Source organism: Epinephelus lanceolatus, chromosome 10, assembly GCF_041903045.1.
Source record: "Epinephelus lanceolatus isolate andai-2023 chromosome 10, ASM4190304v1, whole genome shotgun sequence".
In the NCBI taxonomy this organism is placed as follows: Eukaryota; Metazoa; Chordata; class Actinopteri; order Perciformes; family Serranidae; genus Epinephelus; species Epinephelus lanceolatus.
Window position 1 is genome coordinate 11,063,303 of NC_135743.1, and position 26,803 is coordinate 11,090,105.

At 41.2% G+C, this 26,803-nt stretch overlaps 1 protein-coding gene across 1 annotated transcript in view; it reads right to left on the reverse strand.

Annotated features, from left to right (window-relative positions):
• Nucleotides 1-1,590: 1,590 nt before the first annotated feature.
• scn1ba (sodium channel, voltage-gated, type I, beta a) overlaps nt 1,591-26,803 on the reverse strand; it is a 28,397-nt gene continuing 3,184 nt past the window's right edge. The window contains exons 2-6 of the mRNA XM_033639801.2: nt 12,642-12,808; nt 8,474-8,711; nt 4,912-5,053; nt 4,543-4,614; nt 1,591-3,640 (exon numbers count right to left, since the gene is read on the reverse strand). Of these exons, the coding sequence (XP_033495692.1) occupies nt 4,548-4,614; nt 4,912-5,053; nt 8,474-8,711; nt 12,642-12,808 (614 nt within the window). The 3' untranslated portion in view covers nt 1,591-3,640; nt 4,543-4,547. The remainder of the gene's footprint in view (nt 3,641-4,542; nt 4,615-4,911; nt 5,054-8,473; nt 8,712-12,641; nt 12,809-26,803) is intronic.

The following is a 26,803-nucleotide window of genomic DNA, read 5'->3' on the forward strand; positions in this document are numbered from 1 at the left end:
CAAGTACACAAATCAGCTTCACTCTAACTTGCAGCATTCACAGACAAACACTTGTCTTTATCTGGACACTTTTCCCCCACAAATACAGCATGCTAATGTTTTTAGCACAAGCCTATGGCATTTTACATTGTATAAGTTAGCCTAGCAGCAAGCGGACTTTTTCTCTACTCATATGAAGCCAGGGACAACAGCAACAATTTACAAAATACGGCTCCATTGACAACTCACAAGGTTCACCAGCAAAACAACTGTCTTATACTAAACACGTTTTCCAAACAAATATAACATGCTAATGTTATTAGCACAAGCCTATGGCATTTTACATTGTATAAGTTAGCCTAGCAGCTAGCGGACTTTTTCCTCTACTCATATGAAGCCAGGGACAACAGCAACAATTTACAAAATACGGCTCCATTGATAACTCACAAGGTTCACTGACAAAACAACTGTCTTATACTAAACATGTTTTCCAAACAAATATAATATGCTAACGTTAAATCTGTGAAATAAAAATATGTTAAAGTTTTGTTTCCACTGAGGGAAATGGTTTCAGCTTACAGAAACAGACAGGAGGTCTTCGTCACCTGAGGTGTAGTTACAACAGGCTACTGTACAGGGTACGCCGAAGGATCTACATCTCTCTTTCCTTTCTTCACTGCCAAAAAATTACTCTCTAAAAAAAAAAAAAAAGTATGACTGTGACTTCATAAGCACATTTCCAGCCATAACTCAAGAATTCATACGCTAATTATGCCAAATTTTTACACAAATATCTGACAGCATAAAATGATGAAGTGGCTTGTTATATCCAAAAGGTCAAAGGTCACCTTCACTGTAACTTCATAATATTATGCATAAAATGCTTTTCTGGCTATTACTCAACGTCATAACTCAGGAGCAGCAAATCTTGGGTGTCCATCTTGAAACTGTGCTGATAGTGTAGATCTCCTGCATTGCCGGGTTGAAGATTTGTGTGAGGCATTCACTTTTTTCGAATTTGTAGCTTCTTTGAAGCAACATCCATATTTGAGGCATTGTCTACTGTCATGGCTGCATATGAGTCTGGACAGACATACTGTCACTGCAACTTGACTGGTTGGTGGAGGCATACAGATGGGAGGTGGTGAATATAGTTCGACTCAATACGAGTACATCTGACTACTTTTAAGTCAACAAAATAAAGGGTAGATGAGGCTTTACATCAGCATTTTTTTGTCCCTTGATGTCTGGACATGATATTCTGAGGGGAGAGAGGGGGTGTGTTGGGATATTTCCAAAACCTTGTCTACGACCGTGACTGTCATCAACACGTTTTACTATGTGAAGAAATCCCTCCATCTCCATCTGATCCCCTGTACAAGTTAAACTACATCAGTAAATACCTCATGACCGTGTGAAAAACGTATACTTGCTGGTGTTAATGAATAACTGAAAAGGGTTTTGGAGAAGCATTGTTTGCCTAAAATCAACATGTTTAAAAAAAACGTGTGAATGGAAATGAACTTTAAGTGTGAACCGAGGACACGTCTGGCTGAAATCCCCGACACCTTCCGTTTATATAAGACTGAAAGAATTAAAATGACACACGGCTGATTTTCTCAGCAATTTTATTTTTTTTCCTGTGTATCACCTTTTTTTTGTGGCAAGCAACATTTTCACAACTACACATAAAGTGAAAACCGCAGTTTTATTCACATGGACACAAAGCAGACCAACAATGTGGGGAGCAGTGTGGTTTTCATTTCACTGGTTCGTTCATCTGTGCAGGAAAAGGCATTTAGATGTTAACTGATGCAGCATACCAAGAAAGTAAATCACCCAGTAAAGCAGTGTGTAGCATTGCTTGCGATATCATTTGTTTTATCTTTTTTCTTTTAGTTAGTATCTTATTGGACGTTCTGTTTTTATCCTTTACTTTGCTTATTCCATCAGTTAGCATGCAGTTCCTCTGTATTATATTCCTGTGTGTGTGTCCCCCCTTCTCAGTATCTCAAAATGTATGTAACTCAGCTTTGGTACAAAAGAGATGAACAGTAAGCATGCAGAATGGCAGTGTTTCGCTGCCCTCTAATGTTCACTGATAGTCAGTGACAGGCTGCCTGGAAAGAGAAATCAGGACAGCTGCTTTGTCACAAGGCTTCAGCTCTTTCTTTTTTGGTTTTCACTGGCTTCACCCTGGGAGGCACACTGGACAGGTTTTGTGGTACATTTGCCCACGGCAGTTGGATATTAAGTATATAGCAATTAGCCAAGCCCTTAAGTTTCTACAAAAACACTAAGACATTTGTGTGAAATTACACATCAGTGGGGAAGTTTCCACTGTAGACAAATTTACTTTAAACACTTTAAAAACACTTCGGATAAATTGGTAAAGCTGCATTTTTTTATTTATATATTCATTTTTGGTGTGCTACAAATTAGCCTGGTGGAAGTGGGCGTCGTCTTTTCATATGTCACAGGAAGTCACACATGGGCTGCAGGGCCTGTTTTTGCTCCTCACCATCATCCGAGTGAACTCTGCATAACACAGCTAGTTTTAACAGGGTGGCAGTCTTCTGAAAAGGCTTTGATGAAAAGGAAATTCCACTGAAATTAAAGGGAAATTTCGGTTTATTTCAACCCGTCTCCTATCGTCCTAAATTTGTTTCAAGTCACTAGTGACATATAAATAATAGTTAGCATGTTAGCTGTTAGCCTAGATACAGCCATATGTTAAGAATGTTTAAAGACATAAAATAAAAGGGTTAGTTGTGTTGTCAGGAAGGACTGAACCGCACACGTAAGTGTCCTATAAGTTTAGACATTGGCTTAATGTGGCCACTGCTGATATGATGGACGGGCGCTGTGTTCTTGTCCTTGGTATTTCTTATTTAATGTCTCCCATTTTGGCCTAAATGCTGTTTCCTGACACGTTTCAGGCTGATTTGGGGGAAATTCTGCTAAATACTTGTTGTTTTTTGGCATTTAATTAAATTAAAAATGAATCATTGAATATATCTGGACAAATTATCAGCTGTTGTAGCAGTGTTTCCTCTGTACTTTCCAGTAGTGTTTCATCAGAACAGTGAGATGTTTTGTAGTCAAATTAAGTCTTACCAGTGTTCAAAATGAATCCTTTAAAAACCTTTTATATATATTTTGGCTATGACAATGTTGATTCATCATTTTTATGTGGAACAGCTTAATAAACGCACAGAAGAAACACTCACAGGTTCAGGAGAACGCTTATCAGACTAACTCACATCAGAAGCATGATGTTGGTCATTTTGATTAGCTTGAAGCATGCAGATAGTAGATATACAATGTTTGCCTATAATATATAACATTATCTGTGCATATGTGTACACCTATATACAGTTCAACCCTCTCTCTCTCTCTCTCTCTCTCTCTCTCTGTCCCGTTGCATCACGACCTGATGCGTCCCCTCAGTCCCTCAAAACCAGATAAAATTCAGTCCTTGTCATTCTTTTGCAGAAAGTCACTTAGGAGAAAACTTTCAGCGGAGATCTTTCTCCTCTCTGTGGTTTGCTTTTTCCATCATGTGGAAAGGAAGGCGGGATGTGAGTGGCGGTGAGAGGAGAGGGCATGAAAGAGGGAATGTGAGATTCCTCAAGGTCACAATCTTGAAGACTTCCTCGACCTGAATGGAAAAAAAACAAACATAAAACTGTGAGGACAATGAATTCGTAACAGTCATAACATGAAGTAACACTTCACCTTTTCTCAAAGCGCAAACAATAACGCTGGTTTGTAGAGAAAATCTAAAATGCATTGAAGGGATGTCAAAGAAAACACAACATAATATTTTATTTCTAGATAAAAATAAACTTGTACTAAATTAAAGAGGCATTTGGCAAGAGTCCAGAGGGGAGGCCTAAAAACATAAGTAATGCAATTTTATTGAGCAGATACATTAAGTAATTTAAGGGGACAATTTATCTTAATAGTTTGAGGCTAACTTCATGTTAGCAGGAAAACTGTTTTGTCCAATGTGCTGTAGTGCCATCAAAAATAGACAAGGCATATATTTTTAACATGCTCTGAAACATGCTGCGGCATGTTTGCTGAAATTACAATTGTCTAGAGTGGCTGCGATCAGCTCAGGCTGCTTGCCGGAGATCTTTTCTAGTTGAATCTGCTGTCCTGCATTTGCTCTGAATATAGGATAGGCTGTGCACACAGCTATCTATCTACTTATTGCATATCGCCTTCTTTAGTTAAATGATTTGGTTACTTTGGTAGGTGACTCAGTCATTTTAAAGACCCAAACGTTGAACGTGGCTTGCTGGCTAACTACAGATGCATGTAGGCTTAAGTAAAGTTGGCTAAAGCAGAGGTCCCCTACCTGAGCTACTATCTCAGATGCAATATTCTGTATTGGAGAATATATATTCCAAAGAAAACAAACCATTCAAGTACTAGAGGGATGCTGATTTTTTTTTTTACTTTCAACCCAGTACACTGGTGGCAACACTGCAACAAGTGTAAACACATAAGTACAAGAAGATTCAGACATGATGTTTAGTGAGAATCCAGACCTACCGGTGCTATTCTGCCACTTGTACACCTGCACAATTATCTTTACTTTCCGATGCTATAGCTAAATACTCCGCCCTGAAGGAAAGAGAGTAGTGGAAAGGAGAAACAGGCAGTCAAGATCAGTGAATCAGAATCAGAACAAGATGTCAGTTCAGTCAAGGAAAAAGGAAAATGTTTGCTATTTTTGAAAAGAGCAGAGTGAAACAGATTGTGTCGCTGCTTCCCAAACAGTTTCAGGAAGGAAAAACAAAGGTGATAGCGGTTGGTGTGAAGTCGTGACATTTGGACGGCCCAGCAGGATCTGAAAAGGAGGACTGGCACTGGAGAAGAGGCTAGCTGTGTTTGTTTGTGTGTTTTGAAGTGTTAACTCACGCGCTCTCTCTCAGAGCTTCCTCTCCTGCTGCTGCGATCTTCCTGTAGCAGTAGATCATCTCAACCACAAGCCACACTTGCAGTCCGATGATGGAGACGTACATCATCACCTCAGACAAGATGGATGCCAGTCCTCTGGTGACTAGAGAGACAGAGAGGGAGATAAGGTGAGGTATATTGTATCAGTGTGCTTATAGAAAGGGGGTGGGATTTAATTTGTACCATGAAAAGGATGAGGGCTGCCCAGACCATACATCTTTTAAACGATGAGTCATAAGTCACGACCTTCTGGCCTGAATTACCAAGTCATAATTCACCGCTGCCTAAATCCTGCTGCACATACAGTTAAAGGGATACTTTGCCGATTTTCAACCAGTTTTGTTTCACAACACTGTGGCTTGGCAGGTAATCAGAGGTGTAGCTGAGATGTGGCCCTGCTCCCAAACCTAAGTTAACAAATTAATTTCTTTGGTCATACAGCACCAATATCAAAAGTATGTATGTCTTTCTTGCTGATATTGTGAAATCCCTGAAGCCTACAAACTGTCCACTGGATGTTGTTCCTACCAGAGTGCTGAAATCAGCTCTTAATACTGTAGGGCCTAGTCTTTTAGTTTTAATAAACACCTGCCTGAGTTTAGGAACTGTCCCAACTGCTTTTAAACATGCCGTAGTTAGGCCCCTTCTTAAAAAACCTCATCTTGACCCTTCAGTGTTATCTAACTTTAGACCTGTTTCTCATCTGCCTTTTCTTTCTTCTTTCTTTTTCTTTCTAAAGTGTTAGAAAAAGCTGTTTTTATACAATTGCAGTCTTTTCTAGAAAACAACTCTATTTTTGAGAAATTCCAGTCTGGCTTTACGTCTCATCACAGCAATGAGTCTGCTCTGTTAAAGGTGCACAATGATATTGCACTGTCTGTTGACGCCAAGTGTCCCGTTGTCTTAGTGCTGCTTGATCTCATGGCAGCCTTTGGCACGGTTGACCATACAGTCCCCCTATCACGCCTGAACTACTATGTTGGCATTCATGGCACTGCACTTAAGTGGTTTATGTCTTATTTATCTGATAGAAGCTTTTCTGTAAGCTTGGTGACCTGTCCTCCTTTAGCGCCCCCCTCTCCTGTGGGGTCCCACAGGGTTCTATTCTTGGCCCTATGCTTTTTTTATTATATATGTTACCACTTGGGTCAATTATAGCCAGATACAATCTATCTTTTCACTGCTATGCCGATGACTTGCAAATCGATCTGCCATTGAAGCCAAAAGATAATAATGCACTAAGTTCTTCACTTGATTGTATTGTTAATATCAAGAATTGGTTAACTCAAAATTTTCTTCATTTAAATGAGGATAAGACAGAATGCATTGTGTTTAGGGATACTGGGACGACCAGCTTGGGCGCCTTGCCTTCTACATGTAGCCCTACGGTGAGAAATCTGGGGGTAATTTTTGACAACCATTTGAAATTTGATAAACAAATTGACAATGTTGTTAAGACAAGCTTTTTCCAACTACCTCTTTTAGCCAGAGTTAAAACATTTTAAGCTGTCATGACCTTGAAAAAGCTATTCATGCATTTATTAGTTCTAGACTCGACTACTGCAATGCACTGTTTATTGGTGTCTCCCAGTCTGCTCTTAGCCACCTTCAACTTGTGCAAAATGCAGCTGCCCGCCTTTTAATTAACACTAACAGACGAGAGCACATTAGTCTTGTCCTTTATTCCCTCCACTGGCTTCCAGTTCGTTTTAGAATTGATTTTAAACTTTTAATATTTGTTTTTAAAGCTCTTAATGACCTCGACCCATCTTATTTATCTGAGATGCTAACTGTCCGTGAGTGTGGCAGGGCTCTGAGGTCCTCTAACCAACTCTTGCTGGGAGAGCCCAGGTCTAAACACAAACACTGGGGTGACTGAACTTTTTCTGTTGCCGCACTCAGGCTTTGGAATAAACTCCCCACTGACATACGTCTCGCCTCTGACCTGAGCCTCTTCAAATCTAAACTTAAAACTTATTTATTTAGGATGGCTTTTAATACTCAGTAATGTGGTGATGCTCCTGTTTTATTTTATTTTATTTTATTGTTTTATCCTTTTATTTGTTGTTTTTTGTATTCGTGAATGTGTTGTGTGTTGTGTTTTTAATTTTTTTTTAATGTCTTGTGAAGCACTTTGATTCACCTGTGGTCATTGTAAAGTGCTATATAAATAAAGTACATTACATTACATTACATTTTTACTGCATGGACAGCCTGGTTTTATAAAAAAAGACCATCTTTCCAGCAGTGGAAGACTTCATTAAGCTATCAAACGTCCACAGGGGCTCAGTGTTCTGCAGTAAGAGCCCCACAGGCTACAGGAAGCCTGGCAGTAAAAACAAAACAAAAAAAACAAAACACTAGTTAATCAGCCTGATTCAAGTGATGAGATTCAGTGGATCGAGCACCGAACCTTGAGGGACACCTCTGTGCTTATTTAGGTACTTGACTCACAGTTACAGTTTTTTTAACCACTTTGGGGCAGAGCAAGCTATAAACACAACATATTATCATCATATGAAGCTTAGCATAAATTCAATCTGGAAGACTATTCTTTTTCTATACCACTCCCACCACTTCCACCAATCAGCTGACTATGGGTGTTCCCTCTCCTGGTGAGCCAATCAAACTCAGCCATGATCTCCCTCAGCCATTCATGTTGCTGCTGCCAAACTTTAAATCTGTTCTCCTCTCTGCTCCTGTCAGCTGTCATTTTACACATCCTCCTCCACCCAGTTTGCCGCCAGTCACCTTATCCAGAGCCCAGGACAAGCCCATCAAAAGTCCTCTTCACATCCAGATCCTCAGCTCCCTCTTCAACTCATCACAACCAGCATCTAGACTCCATAGGATGGGTTCCCTAATATACTACGTCTTTACCACCTTCTTGGAATATATGACATTATAATGGGGTCTAATCGGTAAAGACTTTTAACATTTCTCATGCAAATACATATTCTTTTCTCTCAGAATGAGCTTTTCCTGATTGAAATTAAGTCATCTTTTAAGTTAATACTGCGAACCTGTGGCTGCCTTGTGAATGTTCACTCCCCAATTACCTTTGTTTTTTGTCTCCATCACCTCCTGAGGGAAATAGCCTGAATGCTGTGAAACAAACACTAAAGTTGAAGGTGGGAAATCCAAAATGAAGAGCTGAAAGATGCTCTGTAGAGCTGAGGAGAGCAGTTATTGACTCAAAATACTCATTAAACCTGCATTGATTAATTGTTTTCAATGTTCTTTAGAGTTGAGGGGGAACTGCAGAGTTTGAAGATAATTGTTTGTGTGTTTTTGACAATGAACAACCTCTTTCGATAATATAGAAATATTGATTCAAGCAGTTGTAATTGAGTGTCGCTATGACAGCAGAGTTTTCTGGGCTGTGATAAAACCTCTAGGAGTGTCAACACCACTACATGATGAACATTAGGGCCCTATCTCTTAAAGCAACTGGCTAATTCAGTTTCCCTTTTCCCTGCTCAAACATTCAGTAGGCTACAACATCCTTCCCCTCTGTCCTTACGTCGTGGCACCACTTTCACGGAGATTATCTTGGTGGCGTTGGTTTGAAACTCGTAGTTCGGATACATGAGGGTGCGGCTGAACGTGCACTGGTAGGTCCCCGTGTCATTGAAGGTCACATTGAGGATGTAGATGGAGCCATCCTGAAGGTCGTCCGTATGCTTGCTGCCGTTCCAGTCCAGACGATCGTAGAAACGTGAGTCACTGATATAGGGCTTTTTTTCTTCATAGCTGTATAACTGAAAGAGAAGTACAGAGAGGAATGTCTTTGAAAAGGAGGCGAAGAGAGAAATAGAGACTAAATGCTCAGCAGAATGAGAAGGGTTACAGGCATAGGAGCATTAAAAGATAATACTGGTGTCCCTGCGTGTTGTAATCCATTTGCTACAAATCATGTAAGCTTTGCATTGAGGCAAAGGTTTTGGCTGATGAACATGCAGTTCACTCCAGTATGCAATGACACTTTTAGTGCTTGAAACATGCTTATACCTCCATGGGGAATGAGGTTGTGTTCTGTATTTCTGTTACTGTCAACAACAACGAGTTAATCCATCTCTGACTACTTTCTGACGTCTCAAACCTGCCTGTGACCCTCAGTCCATTGGCTCCTAATGACAAAAAGAGCCAGAAATACATACTTTCATTATGAAATGTGCGGTGTGTAGGAATCATAGGATTTAATGGCATTTGGCTGTGTGGACTACAGATTGCAACCAGCTGAAACCTCTCCCATGGACTCACACATTCCTTCAGTGTTCATTGTTCAGGGTTTTTTTTTTTTACCAGGAGCCAAATTATCCACAGAGGTCTCCTCTTCTCCAAAACAAGTGGACAAGGTTATTCAAGCTGGTAAGACCACTGACCAAAGCAGTTTGACTTCAGAAATCTGCAGTTCTCCAATGCTCCTCGGAGCGCTGCAGACGGCTGCTAGCTCAGCTGCTAATGTGTGCTCACCTTTTTTCTCTGATAACTTGAGATCCAGACATTTAGGAGGTTTTTAGCTGGAGCCTAATTATTTGCAAAAGGACACTTAGGCCGACTTTCCAAAACAAATGGACCCAGTGATATAAACCAGTAAAAACAGTGAATAAAGCAGTTTCATGTTAAAAAATTGGTGTTTTTCCAACCGCACTCATCACAGAGGGGCTGCTAACTATGGTGATTGACACAAATATGTGAATGGCCCTTTCTAGAGCCAGTGTTTGGTTTTTCTGTTTTGGGCTACTGTAGAAATTTGGTGGTGCAACATGGCGGACTCTGTAGATGAGGACCTGCTCCCAACATAGATATAAACAGTTCATTCTAAGATAACGATTCTTATTTTCAGGTAATTATACACTACAGAAAACATACTTATTATATCCATTTCTTCCAATGTGTCCCCCTAAATCCTATACACTAGCCCTTTAAAACAAAACATGAATTCACAATAGCTGTGACGTTCATGCCAAATTTCAGCCTCCTAGGGCAGTGGTTCCCAACTGGTGGGTTGTGGTCCAAAAGTGGGTCACTGGCCCATTCTGAATGGACCGACAGTGACTCACAAACATGTCAAGCTTGTAAAAAACACACTTAAGTTTTAGGTACAGTGAATTTCCAGCACAGAGCTTTTATTATGAGATGCTGTTTCCTGCTGTAGAGTGAATGACTATTAGACAGCTACTTGACAGAGACAGCAAGCTAGCTTGACGACATGGCCAAACACAAGTATGACGCTGAATATATTAAACTGTGTGGTGCTTGAGCTAATGACTAAGGAGAAATCTGGACCTTGTGGCTGGACCAGTTGGGAACCACTGTCCTAGGGCAAAAACTGGCTATCAAAGGGTGGGGAAATTTTGGTGGACCAACCAATCAACCAACCGACAGAGCGAGCTGCAGAGCTGCTGGTTGCAGCTAAAAGGCATAAAACAAACCGATTGTTCTATGTCGATGACTGAATATTCATACAAACACACGGCCAGTCTCCCCATCACCACTGCTGGTGATTTTTTGTATCGACTGAGCTGCAGTTACGACCTGACCTCTGCTCTTCCTGGTGAATTAGTGGATACAGATTCTAAATGGCAGCAGAAGGCTAATGGGATCTCTCCCGCTAAAAGACTATACTGTAATGGCCTCTTTGCTTTGCCTGGTGAGGACTCCTTAGTTCAGCAAAAACGCTGTCTTCCAGTCGACACACGGGGGAAAAAAAGCCTGTCATAAAAAATGCAAGACTCTGCTCTCTCTCATGATAAATGCATTGCAGCTGTTTCCCAGAAAAGAAGACAAATGACCCTGCTGTGATGGATGTATTTGGGGCTTTGTGCTGATTGCTTTAGTGGATACATGATAACTTATTAAATCAGGGAGAAAATTGCTGCATTTGATGTGGTGGACATTAGTTTAATGGTGAAACTATCAACATTTCTTCCAGTGTTGACTATGCTGATTTACATAATTTCCGATTTCCCCCAAATTTAAACCACAACCACACAGCCACTTCCTCGGCTGCAGGCTTCACCCTCATTAGATATGCTGGAAAATCTAGGGAGTGGGTTTCCTTCATCAGGCCTTTTTTCAGGAAGTTTAGGGTCACAGCCCAGTTACCAGAGGCAATTGTTGGCATTGTACATTTCCGCAAACGCATGAATACTTTACATTTGTATGTTTCAACATATCATATCAGCGTTTCCAAAGTGACATAGTATATGAGCTGACCACTGTTTGAGATCAACAAACAACAAAACCAGTTGTTTTGTAGTGACTCATTGCTGTTTTTTAACCAGGTGACAGTGTTATGAATAGCAGCTGTTTTTTATTTAGACATTAGCGGCTTCTCCAGCTGTGATAGTGCCGCCAAAACTTTATTTTTTAAGCCTAAACAGGATCTTTTCCGCACCATAACCAAGTGGATTGTGTGCCTAAATCTAACCACACATAACACAGCGCTGTTGAAATGTAAAGTTTCAACGTATCTGTTACATAATACTGTACAAATCCAAGGTACAATATCAACATTTTTTCTGGCGATTGGGCGGCAGTTTAAATCTCTGTAATTTTAGTTTTAAATGTAATACAGAAACAAAAGTTCAGCCCTGTCAAAACATTACGAACGGCTGTGTAGGATATATGTTTTTCTTATCCTCTGAGAGGTGATGTTCCACGTCCCTAGAGTCAGCCCCGGTACCTGACCCTGCCTGCCGCCCGGCACATGATGCACCTAACCCAGATGCCTATCCCTGCGGGAGGTGGGGCCACAGGGCGGCAGCTCCATGATGTTTTTTCAGGCTGAGCCAGACTGGGCCCCATGGCTCAAGGCCAAGCCACCACATGCTCACCTGTCAGCTCCGGAAGGGAGGCCCGGTATCTCGATACTGGGTAAAGTACTCTAGCTCTCATTGGCCAATTCATCAAGGTCCCTTGAATTGCTCTTAGTCTGGCCCCTCCCCTGGGATGACTTTACCTTGGGAGACCCTACCATGAGCCATTTGCCCTGGATAACACAGCTCCCAGGGTTCCAGGGTTAACCCCTCTACTGAGTTACGGTGGTGATTCTTCGTCACACTGTGACCTCCAACATGCACTGGGGCGGTGGTTTGCAGCTGAGCGTGGAGCAGTCGGGATGAGAGTCAGTACCAAGGAAGTTACTGCCTCAAGCAGTAAAAGTGTTCAGTTATCTTGGTGTCTTGTTCAGAAGTGAGCATGAGATGGACAGGTGGTTTGATGCAGCGTCAGCAGTGACACAGATTTTCTCATCTTCTAATCTACCTCTCTGCAAGAATGAAAGTGTATTTTCCAAACCTTTAAAGTCCTTCTTGCCCTGTTGGTTGTCATCCCTATGTTTTCAGGGTCCATCGTCTCTTGATATTAACTAACTTTGTAAGAGTTTGGTAAGGGCAAGATGGATGTTTTAAATGCAGTTTGAATGGTCAAAATCTGATCAGCCATTAAATCAAGAAAACTGTCTATTCGACAAATTTGAGGGAGTAAATTTCAAGGAATATAATATCAGCAGGCTATAGGCTAATTTCAACATATTGGCCCAGGGAAAAATACAATGCACATTTGGCCTTTGCTGAGAACATGAAACCCTTTGAAAGGTCTCCTTAATGAATCATATTAAGACGTTACTGAGCTGGGGAACACAGATACGCTCCAACCTTGTTGCAAATCTTATTACTACTCACGTGGGTGAACTCAGTCTCATCCGAAGCCTTGAAGTGCCAGTCGACCGTGGCCTTGGCGGGCACCTCGCCCCTCATCTTACAGGAGATGCAGCCCAGTTTGAAGCCTTCGTTGGCCACCGCCTCTGTGTCTGAGTCCACCTCCACACAGGCTCCATGGCAGAGAGATGCTATAGAGTGAAACAGGGTGGAGAACACACAGTTAGAAACCTCCAGTATCACTTTATTGTTCCTTGTGTATTTGCAGGTCACAGGGTTTTAGAGGTAAGGGTGGCCATCATCCTCTTTTTCATGTACCCGTGACATGAGGGAGAGGGTGATACATGGGCAGAGCTCTGGTGTTTTCCAGTATCTCAGTACTTGCAGGCAAACTGTCTGAACACTATTTTACAAAATAGAGTAGCTACTGTAACTTTTGTATTTTTGCGTGCTTACTCCCAATGCTCATTGCATGCGTTTTTTCTGTTGTATCGGGCAGAGCTTTTTTCTTGCATATTTTTTATTTCCACTCATCAATCATAGATGGTTGTGAATTTGATTAATTGGCTTTGTAGTTTTGTAGTAATTAACACTTTAGGTGTTTTTAGTCTGTGAATCTGAGGGGAAATAAAGAGGTTGCAGTGTGCAGCACTAGTTTCTTGCATTCTGTCAATTGGTAACTGAGCTAAATTCATATATAGAAGCGTGAGTCTATATATGCCATCATCATCATGACACATACTTCTCATCGGCCAGGAGTTACACACCTGTAACTCCAAATGTTTCTCTCTCACACTGCACCTTGCAGTTTCCACTGAGGCCTCAGCATGGCTCTCAACCAATGATCTTGTGCTATTCTCAACTTTGACCTCTGGGGATGCATTTGTTTCGAATCGCAAGATGGGGGGGAGGGGAGATGAGGGAGAGGACAGGAAACACATCGCTGATCAGATAAACTGAAATCATCAAAAGTTTGGTTGAGACTCATGGCAGCACATCGCCCATGGCCTTATGTACATAAATATCTAAAAAACCAAAAGTCTAACTTTTACTCCCTGGGATACAAAAAAATGCAGCACCAAAGAGATAATTTAAAAATAATCACACAAATAGAATTGCCATCACACTGCAGAGAAACATGGAGGGGAGGAATGATGGGGGGAGGGAAGAAAGAGAAAGTTAGCACAGGCTCCAGTAGGAACAGCCATTTCTGCAAAAGCATGGGGGAAAAAGGGAAGCAGAAGGGAAGAGGCCTAATGCTGGCTGATGCACTGCAGAGAGAGAAGAGAAAGGGAAGAGAAACAGGGAAGGAAAAGGAGAGAAAGTTAAGAACATGATGTAATATTTCACAGGCCCAAAAGTATAAGCCCAAATGTAAATGGACCTATTGCTATTGTATTTAAATAAGAGATGGACCTGTGCATTAAAACCAAAGGCAGACCCGAACCCAGCTGGACCCAAGAACGAATAAACCCGAACCTGAACTTGACTGATATATTTATTTATTCATCGGCCCCAAACAGCAGTGGCGCCCCCAAGCCCAACTAGACATCGTAAGGCATCCATTGGTATCAAATATGTGGATATATTCTTTTTGCCAAATCATAAGTGACTACATTTACATGCACACTAATGTATGACAATATTCTGATTTTGATATGGGTCATGTAAACAGCATATTCTGTTTGGATATTCTGAATTAGGCCTTATGCTGAGTGAAGCTTTTTTCGATTAAGACATGTTGGATATGCCGGTATAATTTGGGTTTTAGGAGCATTATTTGGGCATGTATACAGCACATTCAAAATATGTGTCTCAACTGGAGTTTTAGCCACAGTTTACAACACACCGCCTCTTGCCTGCCTCTTACAGTCAGCTCCGTGCGTTGTGATGGATGTGCTGTACACAAACCAACTCGCCAACAGTTGTTTTGCATGGCTGTTTGCAAAGGCTGTTAAACATTATGAAAGACTTGGATATCAACAGATTTTTGGTTATGCGTAAAAAACTCCGACCTTATCAAGATGGTGGCTGAAATGAATAAAAGTGGGAGGATGTGTTCGCACGGTTAAACAAGTCCATCTCCGGTGAAAGTGGTAAAATGGCAAAAATGACTCTGGCCGTTCCACTTTCCCATATTTTAACCTGAAAAACAATGCTAGGACATCAACCCCTGTCAAACATAGCTGAAAATGGCATCGACATGTAAACGGGAATATGGAGCCGTACATACGCCGTGTTTTGTGTGCCCTTAAATTCACTGTTTTTAATGTAGACATGCGGCAGGCGCGCTCAAATGCCAAACAGCGCTGTCGTGGCACACATCATTTCTGAGATCAGCTCAGCAATCAGAATTTCTCCTAAGTAGGCTATGATACGGTGCTGGCTGGCTTCGCAACTTCAGATGCAACGTGCCTCAGCGCCCTTAAAAGTTGGCTAGGAGTAGGCACAAGAGTAGCACTCAGCTATTTCCTATTTCCACGTGGTTAAAGACGTGGCATGTTTACGGCCCCTCTTAGTGGAAAATTCCTTTTAATTAGCCATGTAAACAGTTCAGTAGGAAGATAGTCTCTTTTGGAATAAGGGCACATACCGGAATACTTTGTGTATGTAAATGTAGTCACTGCCTACATCTCTGAGTTCTTGTATTCACACTTTTTTGTAGCCTTGTCGTTGTTTCCCCAGATCTCTGCCACTACTTTGGTGAGTACAGTGTTATATTCACTGATAGAAACAATAATCAAAACTGTGACAGTATGACCAAAATTATAATCAACCAGAATTCACCTTTAAACTAGCATTTACAAAAACCTGACATCCACCATGATAACAGAAGTAAGCAAAATTTAAATGTCTAAACCTACATAACCAGGTTCGGCTCAGGCTGGGGTTTTGGGGGTTTTCTGGGTGCAGGTCTGCTGAGGACCACTAAATCATAGCAAACAGACCTGAGGCAAACATCATTTTGAGATACCTCTCCTGAAATGCTGAGAGAACAGGTACACTTATTCGCAGAGAGCAACACAGTGAGTGGAAAATACATTTTTGTTTTCTATTTTTCAGTTTAATCTCTGCTCTAATTAGCTTTCTTGTCTGCTCCAAACTTGATTGTTTGTGTTAATTACAGGCTGCTGGAAACTGCACCAGCTGTCTGGGCTGCAGCTAATCCTCAACAGACGTCGATGAAAGTCATTCATCACTTAAAGCTCCTGTGGAATCTCTCAGGAAATCATGTGAAATTCAAATAATAGAATTTTTTTGCAAATAGATACCACCAAATCTGTGTTTAAACATTAATATGCATTGATATTTTGACTCAAGTCTGTGAGAGATTCTATCATATCAGCTCTTTCTGTGTGGAAAAGATAGAAAGACAGGCAGGAAGAGACACCAGACAGACACAAGAGCAAGACATCCCATGCAGAGAAACACAGAGGGGTTTGAGATGACTGGCATATTGACTGCTCAGAGAAAAGGAGGTGAGACCTGGAACACAGACAGAGGAGACACATTACAACAACAACAAAGCACATGTTTGACGGACAGCGGGACATAAATTAAGAGGATGTCTGAAGACAGAAGAGAACACTTCAGTAGCAGGACAGGAAGAATGTACATGAACAGAGACAGATGCAAATCTAGCAGGAACAGCAGCACACACAGGCAGCGTGAGGCAGTAATCCCGAGGGAGGTTGGTGACGCAGCGAGAGGCAAGATTGTGCAAGGTGGGCAGAGATGCTGCTGACTGTCCGAAGCTGAGACAGCGAGTTAAGAAGACAGCTAGAGAGAGAGACTTAGATGCAAGCCGACACAGAAGGAACTGCACATCCAAAGTGCAGACTAAACAGGGTCAGAGTCACCAAACTGCCTCAGCAATGATTCTCACCAACAACAGCAGGACACACAAAGCATCAAAAATGCAAATCCATTGCGTAATCTGTGGACTGAGGTTCAGGATTATGCAACGGATATTCCAGAAATTGCAGATTAGGAGTTTTTTTTTCCTGACGGGGGGTTGGCTGCTTAATCCCTCATATCAGCTGATGTATACCCCTGAGGCCTACAAAGCAAAAAATAAAAAAAACAACCTGACATGTAGCTTTAGCTGCACAAAAGACCTTTCAGCCACTGAGGTTTGCTATCTTAGCATGTGGCTGAGAGCTAAAGGAAATACAAAGAGGATCAAGGTGATTTGCTGAGCTGGCCGTAAGACAGAGGGAGAAAGGGAGAAAGGAAAATTGGATAAGCGAGACAGCAAAAGAGTCGAGGGAGGACAACATCTGTTTCCATGACTGGGTTACCCCAGACAAAAACACACACATATACCGTAGGCATACATAATCTGGGGAAATGCCAAGCATCCATGACATTTCCCCTGACACCAAGCAAGCAACTTTCCACTGGAACAAGTAGACCATTGAAGCACACTGCTCTGAGAGCATCTGTTTTATTTCACACAACAAAGCTGTCGTGACTGAGTGATGGCACACTGGTTTATCAGGAAAGAACAAGCCTGAGGACTCCCTACCTGCTTTTCTGTCAATTTCTGTCCTCATGTGTTCTTGGTAACAGCTGCTGCTTTAGTTAAAGAGCACAATTTCTATTTTTTGGAGTCCAAAAAAAAAGACATCCAGAATGTGATTTACTGAACGAAAAAATGACACAGAAATGTTGAAAATTTCCTCAATGAGTCAAAAATAAAAAGTTGTGAGGACTTCTTAGTAGCTCTCAGCAGAAGTGGAGAACATTACAGTCTAACTTCAGAGCTTTCACATTTCATTTTCTTTTTCTCCCAAAATTAGCTTTCTCCTTCTATTGCGACAAATATGTAATGCACAGATGTAAAAATAAGTCAACAAAAACAAACAAAAAAACACTAAAGATTATGTTATACAGTCTTGTCTCCTGGAAATCATGTTTAAATACTTTTGATTTGCAACAGTAAATACATTTGAGAGAAACATAGTGCCACCTGCAGTTCTGATTCTCCAGTATTACAGTTTGCATGTTTTGATGTAGATTGAGATCTTTGTTCTCTCTCTCTCTTAGTTCTCTACAATTCATGCACAAAGGCTCTTAGTACTGCATGTTCAGTGACATTTTGTTCTTCAACATGGATCTGAATCTGTTTTGAAGGATGAAACACAAAGCATGCATTCATTCTTTTCTCAAAAATCCTCGACTCAGTAGTCTATTTAACTTGTTGGTGACATATAGTGGTTTTCTTGTGCCTCGGCTCTGGTGCATACTGGCTCACTAACACACCATGAATTAGTATTTTGGGCTGTTTAGTGGCCGAGCTGTGCATCAGGATAAAAGTTGCATAGATTTGAACTATTATCTTGCAAGTTGGTATGGCTCACATGCAGAATGTCAGCATTCATTTGGAGTTACGTATCTTGAGAGAGGATCAAGCATTGAACCTTGGGGGACACCTCTGTGCTAATTTAAGCACTTGTCACTGAAAGTACCCACTTCAGTTACAGGTTTTTGACCACTTCATGGCGACGAAACAAGCTCTAAACACAGAATCACCTTTAAGTTGTGGCCACTGTGGGCCCCTTGCCCTTCCTCTCTTGATCCATGTTTCTGTCACACAACTTTTGAAGCAATCACTCAGCTCTAGCTGCATTTGAACTCTAGTGCGGGGCAGACTAAACCATTTGGCACATTTAAGGGGTGAGAGGAGCCTTAGAGAGCTTCCATTGTTCTTTTATACAATGTTCAGTCTTTCAACGAGATTATTCAGCCAATTTTAATCTAGTTTGGCACTAATTACTAAAAAATAAAAAAAAATGCAAAAGAAAGCTGAGTTACCCCCCTTTCCCCCTCCCACTGAGGCCCTGGTTAATCAGTCCCACATTGCCCCTCACTACAACGCTCCTGCCTGACGAATGTGCTCTCTTTTAGCTCTGTTTTTGGTCTCCACCAGCCCATGAGGGAAATATCTGGCTCTTTAGTTGCTAAATGCTCCTCAGTGGTCACCAGCTATAGTTGCTAACTGTGTCTCTATACTGTTTGGCACTGAGCAGACAGTGCACAGTTGCCTGCTGGAGCAACATGGTTGCTAGAGTGGTTAGGCGGAACCATAACAGTGAAGCTGCAAGCTGCACAACCAAAACAATGAACTGAAAGGCGCTAGAATGCCTCGTAGCGCTGAGGGAAACTGCAGTCAGGTGATAATTCTCTGAGGCTTCTTAACCATGAGCATGTAGTCATTTGATTTAGTCAGTGGTGCAGCTTTAAAACTGCACAATATTTGAAAAACCAGCATGTAGAGTGCTCCAAGAATGAGTCCTAAAACCCGGAAATGAGTTAGCATTTTTGCACTCCCGGTTCCCTCGTCTGGAAGTCAGTGGGTTTTTCTTTTCTTTTCTATGTGTCTTAAAAAAGGTCTCTTTGCCTGTTGTGAAATAGGACTATTAAGCAGCTTACAGGCTAAAGACATTTTGTCTTTAATACTTGTTTTTTTTTTTTTTAAACTTTGGCTGCCAGCAGTAGACAGGTGACACACTGTTCAAAAACCTCTCCCGACACACACTGAGAAAATTATCTACGTGTCCTGATTCATAATGTGCATTTGTCCTTCTTTGCCCTTGTGCAGCTCTAGCACACACACACACACACACACACACACACACACACACACACAGAGTTCCAAGAAGCCCTACCTCAGTGTATGAGTATGCCTCATGTCTCTCCTCTTACTGGTCTGTCTCCAGGCCATCAGCTCCTTCTGCTTTTTTATTTTTTGAGTGATTGTTATACTTAATTTTGCTTTTGCTGCGGATTCTTCAGTGTGTCATCTAACTTTCTGCAGTGTTATTCACAACAAACAAGCAACGTGCACGGCTGCATGTTCACACAGTAGGTTCAGTTTTGGTGTCTGTTAATAGTCAGAGGGATCTTTTGCATTTGTCTGGGTTGGTGGAAACCTGGGAAACTTGGTTTTCTAAAATTCTTTCACAGTCCATCTAAAATGTACAGTATTTGGTATTAAAACTACAGTTAGTCACTTATGAAAATAACCATGTTTCACATTTGCTGAAGCTGTCAGTATGTTCTGAAAGAGCTACATGAGATTCAGATGTCAGTCCACATTTTCCCACTCTAATGGCATTTGCTACAGTTGACAGCGGCACACTAACAGCAACCTGACGCAGCCGTCAGTCGTGTCAATCACTGCTCGTGACTGTGACCCTGCCAGCATGTAGGACACAGTCGACCAAAGCGCCAAGCACCGCCCACCAGACGGACCAACTTTCTCATTTTACAGCTAAACAGTACAGTAAATGTTCCTGAAAACATCGCAGGTGAGAAATAAGTAACGCAGTAACAGGATCTTGATTCATATGTGATCAGCGCTGTTTTGTTTGACAGTTTGACTGCAGTTCACAATCAGTGACTGACATGATTGACAGCTGCGTTTGAGACTCCTCGGCTCTGATTGGCTGTTTACATTCACATGTGGTAAGAGCAATAGAAGCACTACAAGTCAATAGAATAGTCAGAAGAATATGTTTTTTTTCACCCACAGATTATCTGTCTCATTTAGGGCTGAGTGAATAGAGCGACAGTTTCAGCAAATATGAAAAAAATATATTTGTCAAATATAAATGTCATGTTTATATATGATAGAGTGCCGGTTGACTCACTATTGTCTAATTCACAATGAAAATAGTTTGATTCACACTTGGATTTTTGAGTATCCCTGGTTTACATGTTTTACAGCTTATTGGTCAGCGTAAGGAATGTTTATGAACTGAAATAAAGGGACAAAAAATATTTTGAAAATGGTATATTTTACATTATTTTAGCTGAAAAGTTCATGTATTCATTAGGTCAATAACAAAGTATTTATTCCAATAAACACAAGACACTTGCAACAACATATTAAGCTGTAAGCTAATATGTGTGTTTCTAAGTGCAATTATTTATGTCTAAACAAAAACACATAATCATTTTGATGGTGTTAACAATAATAGTTGATAAGCCGACGAGATCTCAGCTCTACAAATACAAAGCGAGCTGTGTGGAAGGACACCTCGTCCTTCAAAGGCCCTTCACTCCCTTGACTCCCCCCCCGCAGCTACAGGAAACCCTGGTACTACGGATCTCTGTCACACAGCTGGATGAACAAGGGCTCAGGTGTGTGTGTGTGTGTGTGTGTGTGTCTGTGTGTCTGTGCGTGTGTGTTAGCAGGACACATGCAGCCTGCAAATTAGGTCACGGCCCAGTATCTCACTCCAGATATGTGGGTTAGAACAGATCTCGCAATAAAAAAAAGTCTGAAATAGAATCCAACTTAAAACCTTTTCAGAATTATATTCACGCTGCGATGAGGCTTCAGAGTCTGACAGTAGCTGCAGATGAGGTGCAAGTGAACCACCGGCATAGTTTCTAGAATCACATCATTGCTGTTGTTGTTTTTGTCCAGACTGCAGGGCCGCTCAGATGGAGTGCATCAATCAAGAGTTCCATGTTTACAACGCTTGCTGTTTGTACGAGGGGATAAATATAGATCCAGACATCCTATATACTGAGTTGTAGCAGCTATGTTTTGTAGAACAGGCTTGTACAACCTGATGACATAATATTTTATCAGGGGTTGAAAGCTCACACAGCCAGAATATGAGGTGACTTAAGTTGTCACAAAAAAGCTTGAAGAGAGCAGATTATGTTAAATTATTTAACTTCTAAGGGAAGAGTTGTTCGGGGAATTATTATTTTTTGCCTTCATTGTTTAAAAAAAAAAGCTTTCACAACAAATATCCTTCATTGTCATGTGTGATTTTTCTATTTTAAGTCAGAAAAACTACAAACAGCAAAAATTTTACTTGAAAATTCCTCAAGCAAAAACACATCCCATAAATCAGACTTGGATTTTTCAAGAATGTGCTCCAGTGCATCCCTTGAGTAGTTATAATTAGTTTAGTTTCTCCCCCTGCCACTTAAATTGATGTCGAGCTTCTCCGTAATGTGATTGCCATTTTGTGCAGCAGCAGTGGTTGGAGTGGAGTGATGGAATGGACGTGAATCCAAATGGCTCAGGGCGGAGAAGATGGTGTGGTTGTTCAAACATCCTGCTGACAGTGATCTGCTTTGACCATAAGTCCGCACTTGAGCCATTTGCAGACTAAATGGCTCCGTGCTCCGAGAGAGTCTCTCTGCTGCATGCATTAGTTAAGGTAGCCGTCAGATGCATTAGGTTTTATGAGGTTCTGGTCTGGCTTGAAAGCAAGGACGAACAACTCCATTTACTGTTCATACTTGTGAACAATCGTGTCGTGTTTGGAAAGAGAGAAGCCTTTTGGCACTTTGAGCATCATAAAAATTAAAGTTCACTACATTAGTGTGAGCTACAACCCTGTTCTTATTCCCAGATGGTTAAGTACCGATGCTTTGTCAAGCTCCTTGACTTGTGATATCAATGCCAAAGGCCCTCTTAAGTGTGTTTGGGTGACACACTGGGCTTTCAACAAGGGGCTTATTTATACTCCCTTCAAATGTACGAAAATAGATCTGTTTATTTCAAATGTTCTGTTGCTGCCGACATTCTTCCATGCATGGTATGCAGGCACTAGAGGGCAAAGTCAACAACGAACGGTGGCAACGGTGGAGGAGGTCTTGATCATGTATCTTTTAATGGAGCGTCGCAGACAGTGGTGGTCTGTTTGACCAATAAATACTCATGATATTAGGACGGAGAATTCTTTTCACTATTACAGATTTGTTCTGTGCTGCCATTTTTTAAAATGTCTTCTTTGTGTATTATGGTCGGGTCTCGCTTGAACTGCTACACTACCTCCACCATTTCCCTTTTATCCGTATATGTATGTAAATGTTAAATTTCCTGTGAAAACAGAAGTGTATTTTGAAAGAAGACAGAACGTCAACAACCAACGCTCCCAGGGTACCAAAGTCCATGACTAAACGTCAATATGTGCCCTGTGTGTTGTTATCACACCCTGAGGGGCATGACAAAGCATCAACACTTGACAACCTGGAAATGTTTTACTGTATTTTCAGGCAAGTTGTCCCTTTATTTCTCCTTTTTCTGCTTGTAATTCCCCTCTGCAGCTGTCGCCAAACTTAGATGAAGCCTATTGTGATAGAGTGTGGGTGGAGCTTGAGATCATCATGCTAGTTAAAACTGTTGTGATATGCATGTTTTTTCCCTCCTAGATTCACCAGACTCCAAAAACTCCTCAAACACCATCTCAGTTTTTTTAGCACATGCAAATGCACATGTCAAAATAAAAAAATAGCACGAGCTGCTTTTTTTTTTTTTTTTTATCAGCCTCAATCTGTTCCTCTCCTCTTGTTTTGGGAGGTTCCATCCAATTTCCTGTCTCGTCTTATATTCTCATCCTCACTGCGTCCGGCTCCAGATGTGCTCACTCGCTTCAGTCCTTAACTAATCCGCCGGCTCCTCATTCAAACTGCCTGTTTCTGTCAATCAAGGTTGTGTAACCTTCTTACTTTTTGCCAAGCGTCACTCCTCTGTTCATTCATCAGCTTCCACGGCTCAATTTTGTGCAGCCTGTTTCAACTTTATATCCTGGAAAAACTGCCACTTCATGTCACAGCATTACTATAATTATTATATTCTTTTAGATTATGAAGCTGTGCCGGCTTGTGCATGTGTGGTTTGTAGTATTGTTGTCCGTGACTGAGTGCGAGACAAAGAGCAGCTGGCTGACTGTGATAAGTGCTCAGTTAATCTCTCTTTTACTGCATTTCTTCCTTTTTGTGCTCAATTTTAAATCTCAGTGCTTAAAATGAGATTATCTGTAACAACAACATGCCAAGTAAAAAAAAAAGGGGAACATATTAAAAATGCTCAAAATACTTTTTTTAAACTTGAGTCCGGTTTGCACAAAAATAAAGTTAAAAAGCATTTAAAGTCAAAACTGTTTTTGCACAGCTGTAGCCATAACTAACTTCTAAAAGCTGTTTAAATTGCCTGCCAGCGCATGCCATTGATCATTTTACATTTATTTATCTTTCCAGATAAACCAAGAGGCCATAAATAAAGAGATGCCGTAAATTTCCTAAGACAGGGTTGTTAAAGATTATTTCTTTGTGGTATTGCTCCTCTTCCTGTGGGTGTGAGGAGACTGACAGTAACTTAAAGGTGATGGATTATGTAGCTGGGGCTATTTTCATCTCAGCGGAAGGTGGTTTTCATGCTGTAAAATAGTAAGTGGCGGTAAATGGCTTCTTGTGAAGGTGGGAAATTGAGTCGTGATATCTCAAATAATACAGACACCAGCAGGGGGAGTGGAAAGGTTGAGGGCACAAATTTAAAGAAACATTCTTCTCTTTTAGTTCATGATACTAGTTGTTTAGTTTTGGCCAGTGGTAATGTATAGGTAGCACATGCAGTAGAATTGATTTTCTTTTCCCACCAGGCGATAGACTGCTTTCCCATTGGCATTAGACCATATCCATAAACAAGGCTCTGCAGTAGTATGCCTTTGTTTTTGTGGGGGCTTTTTTCTAGCGTATCACGTTTTATGTCACGGACAGCCCAGAAAACAGGGTAAGTGAAAGCAGCACGGAGCCCAGGGAAAGTTTTACAGTGGGTACTCCTTTTTTATATCTGTGACTTATTCAGTCTTTCTCTTAAACTTGGTGCAGACTAAATTGTTGAACGATGTTTGAGTGCTGCTTGTAGCGGCCGGTCATTGCATCACATTGGTAAAGGGGCTAGAATTAGCGTGCCCACCTGCATGTCATATTTCCATCACTGCCAATCTAAGATGATCAGAGCTGGAGTCAATAAATTCTTGTGACTACTGCTGAGTCATTTGACCTGGAAGTGAATACCGATTATAACCTTTCCCCTTAAATACAAAAGCCAGATGTTAGCATTTGTTTTTGTTTAGTGGGAAAGGGTCTTAAGTGAGAATTGCATCAAATGAAAGAGACAAGTGTCTTAAAGTTCCAGTGTGTAGGATTTAGGGGGATATATTGGCAGAAATGGAATAGGTATGTTTTCTTTAGTGTGTAGTCACCTGAAAATAAGAGTTGTTGTGTTTTTGCTACCTTAGAATGAGCCGTCTATATCTACATCTGGCAAGATGGTGCCGTTGTGTGTGGCTGGCTGTCTGCCTCTGCTACCTTTTCTGTGTATTGTCCCGTTTCTACTACCCTGGAAACCCAGAGTTCTCACGAGAACACAATTTAAATTTGCTCAGCGAGTCACTCAGTAATAATGCTCATTACCCATGCCATAGGAGCCGAGCTGCACCAATCACATCTGTGTATCTGATATAGGCGAGCCAGAGGCGAAAATCTCAGTATCTCTCCGATATTATTTCCACCAGCAGTCATTGTCCCAGGGTGCTATTTAATACAATCAGTTCTGTTGTAAACCCATTTACTTCCACTGTGACTGATGTCTCAACTACCACTTGTGAGAACTTTCTTCGCTTTTTTGTTGACAAAGTAGATTCTGTTAGACAAGTAACCAGCAAGAGCTGTAATAGGGATTTGACTGTTATCCCAGCTCATTCTGCTGTGTTTGAGCAGTTTGAACTGGTCTCTCTTCCCTCCCTTGCTGATATAGTCAAATCCCTGAAGCCTACAAACTGGCCAAGTGTCCCGTTGTCTTAGTGCTGCTTGATCTCACGGCAGCCTTTGTCACGGTTGACCATACAGTCCTCCTATCACACCTGAACCACTATCTTGGCATTCATGGCACTGCACTTAAGTGGTTTATGTCTTATTTATCTGATAGAAGCTTTTCTGTAAGCTTGGTGACCTGTCCTCCTCTAGTGCCCCCCTCTCCTGTGGGGTCCCACAGGGTTCTATTCTTGGCCCTATGCTTTTTTCATTATATATGTTACCACTTGGGTCAATTATAGCCAGATACAATCTATCTTTTCACTGCTATGCCGATGACTTGCAAATCTATCTGCCATTGAAGCCAAAAGATAATAATGCACTAAGTTCCTCACTTGACTGTATTGTTAATATCAAGAATTGGTTAACTCAAAATTTTCTTCATTTAAATGAGGATAAGACAGAGTGCATTGTGTTTGGGGATACTGGGACGACCAGCCTGGGCGCCTTGCCTTCTACATGTAGCCCTACGGTCAGAAATCTGGGGGTATTTTTGACAACCATTTGAAATTTGATAAACAAATTGACACTGTTGTTAAGACAAGCTTTTTCCAACTACCTCTTTTAGCCAGAGTTAAAACATTTTAAGCTGTCATGACCTTGAAAAAGCTATTCATGCTTTTATTAGTTCTAGACTCGACTACTGCAATGCACTGTTTATTGGCATCTCCCAGTCTGCTCTTAGCCACCTTCAACATGTGCAAAATGCAGCTGCCTGCCTTTTAACTAACACTAACAGACGAGAGCACATTAGTCTTGTCCTTTATTCTCTCCACTGGCTTCCAGTTCGTTTTAGAATTGATTTCAAACTTTTAATGTTCGTCTTTAAAGCTCTTAATGACCTCACCCCATCTTATTTATCTGAGATGCTAACTGTCCGTGAGTGTGGCAGGGCTCTGAGGTCCTCTAACCAACTCTTGCTGGGAGAGCCCAAGTCTAAATACAAACACTGGGGTGACTGAGCTTTTTCTGTTGCCGCACTCTGGCTCTGGAATAAACTCCCCACTGACATACGTCTCGCCTCTGACCTGAGCCTCTTCAAATCTAAACTTAAAACTTATTTATTTAGGATGGCTTTTAATACTCAGTAATGTGGTGACACTCCTGTTTTATTTTATTTTATTTTATTGTTTTATCCTTTTATTTGTTGTTTTTTATTCATGAATCTGTTGTGTGTTGTGTTTTTAATTGTTTTTTAATCTCTTGTGAAGCACTTTGATTCACCTGTGGTCGTTGTAAAGTGCTATATAAATAAAGTACATTACATTACATTACATATGGAGTGGATTCTCGTCTGCAGAGTCTGCCATGTTGCACCACCATGTCTCTACTAAAGCCCAGAACAGACGAACCAGACATGGCTCTATATAGGGGCATTCACCTTTTAGTGTCTTTCACCGTAGTTAGCAGCTCCTCTGGGATGAATGTTTTAATTACCAGGTCCGTTTGGAGAAGAGACCATCTCTGGATAATTCAACTCGAAGTCAAAACCTCCTGAACGTCTAGATGTTAAATTATCAGGGAAATAAGTTGAGCACATATTAGCAGGTGCTGGG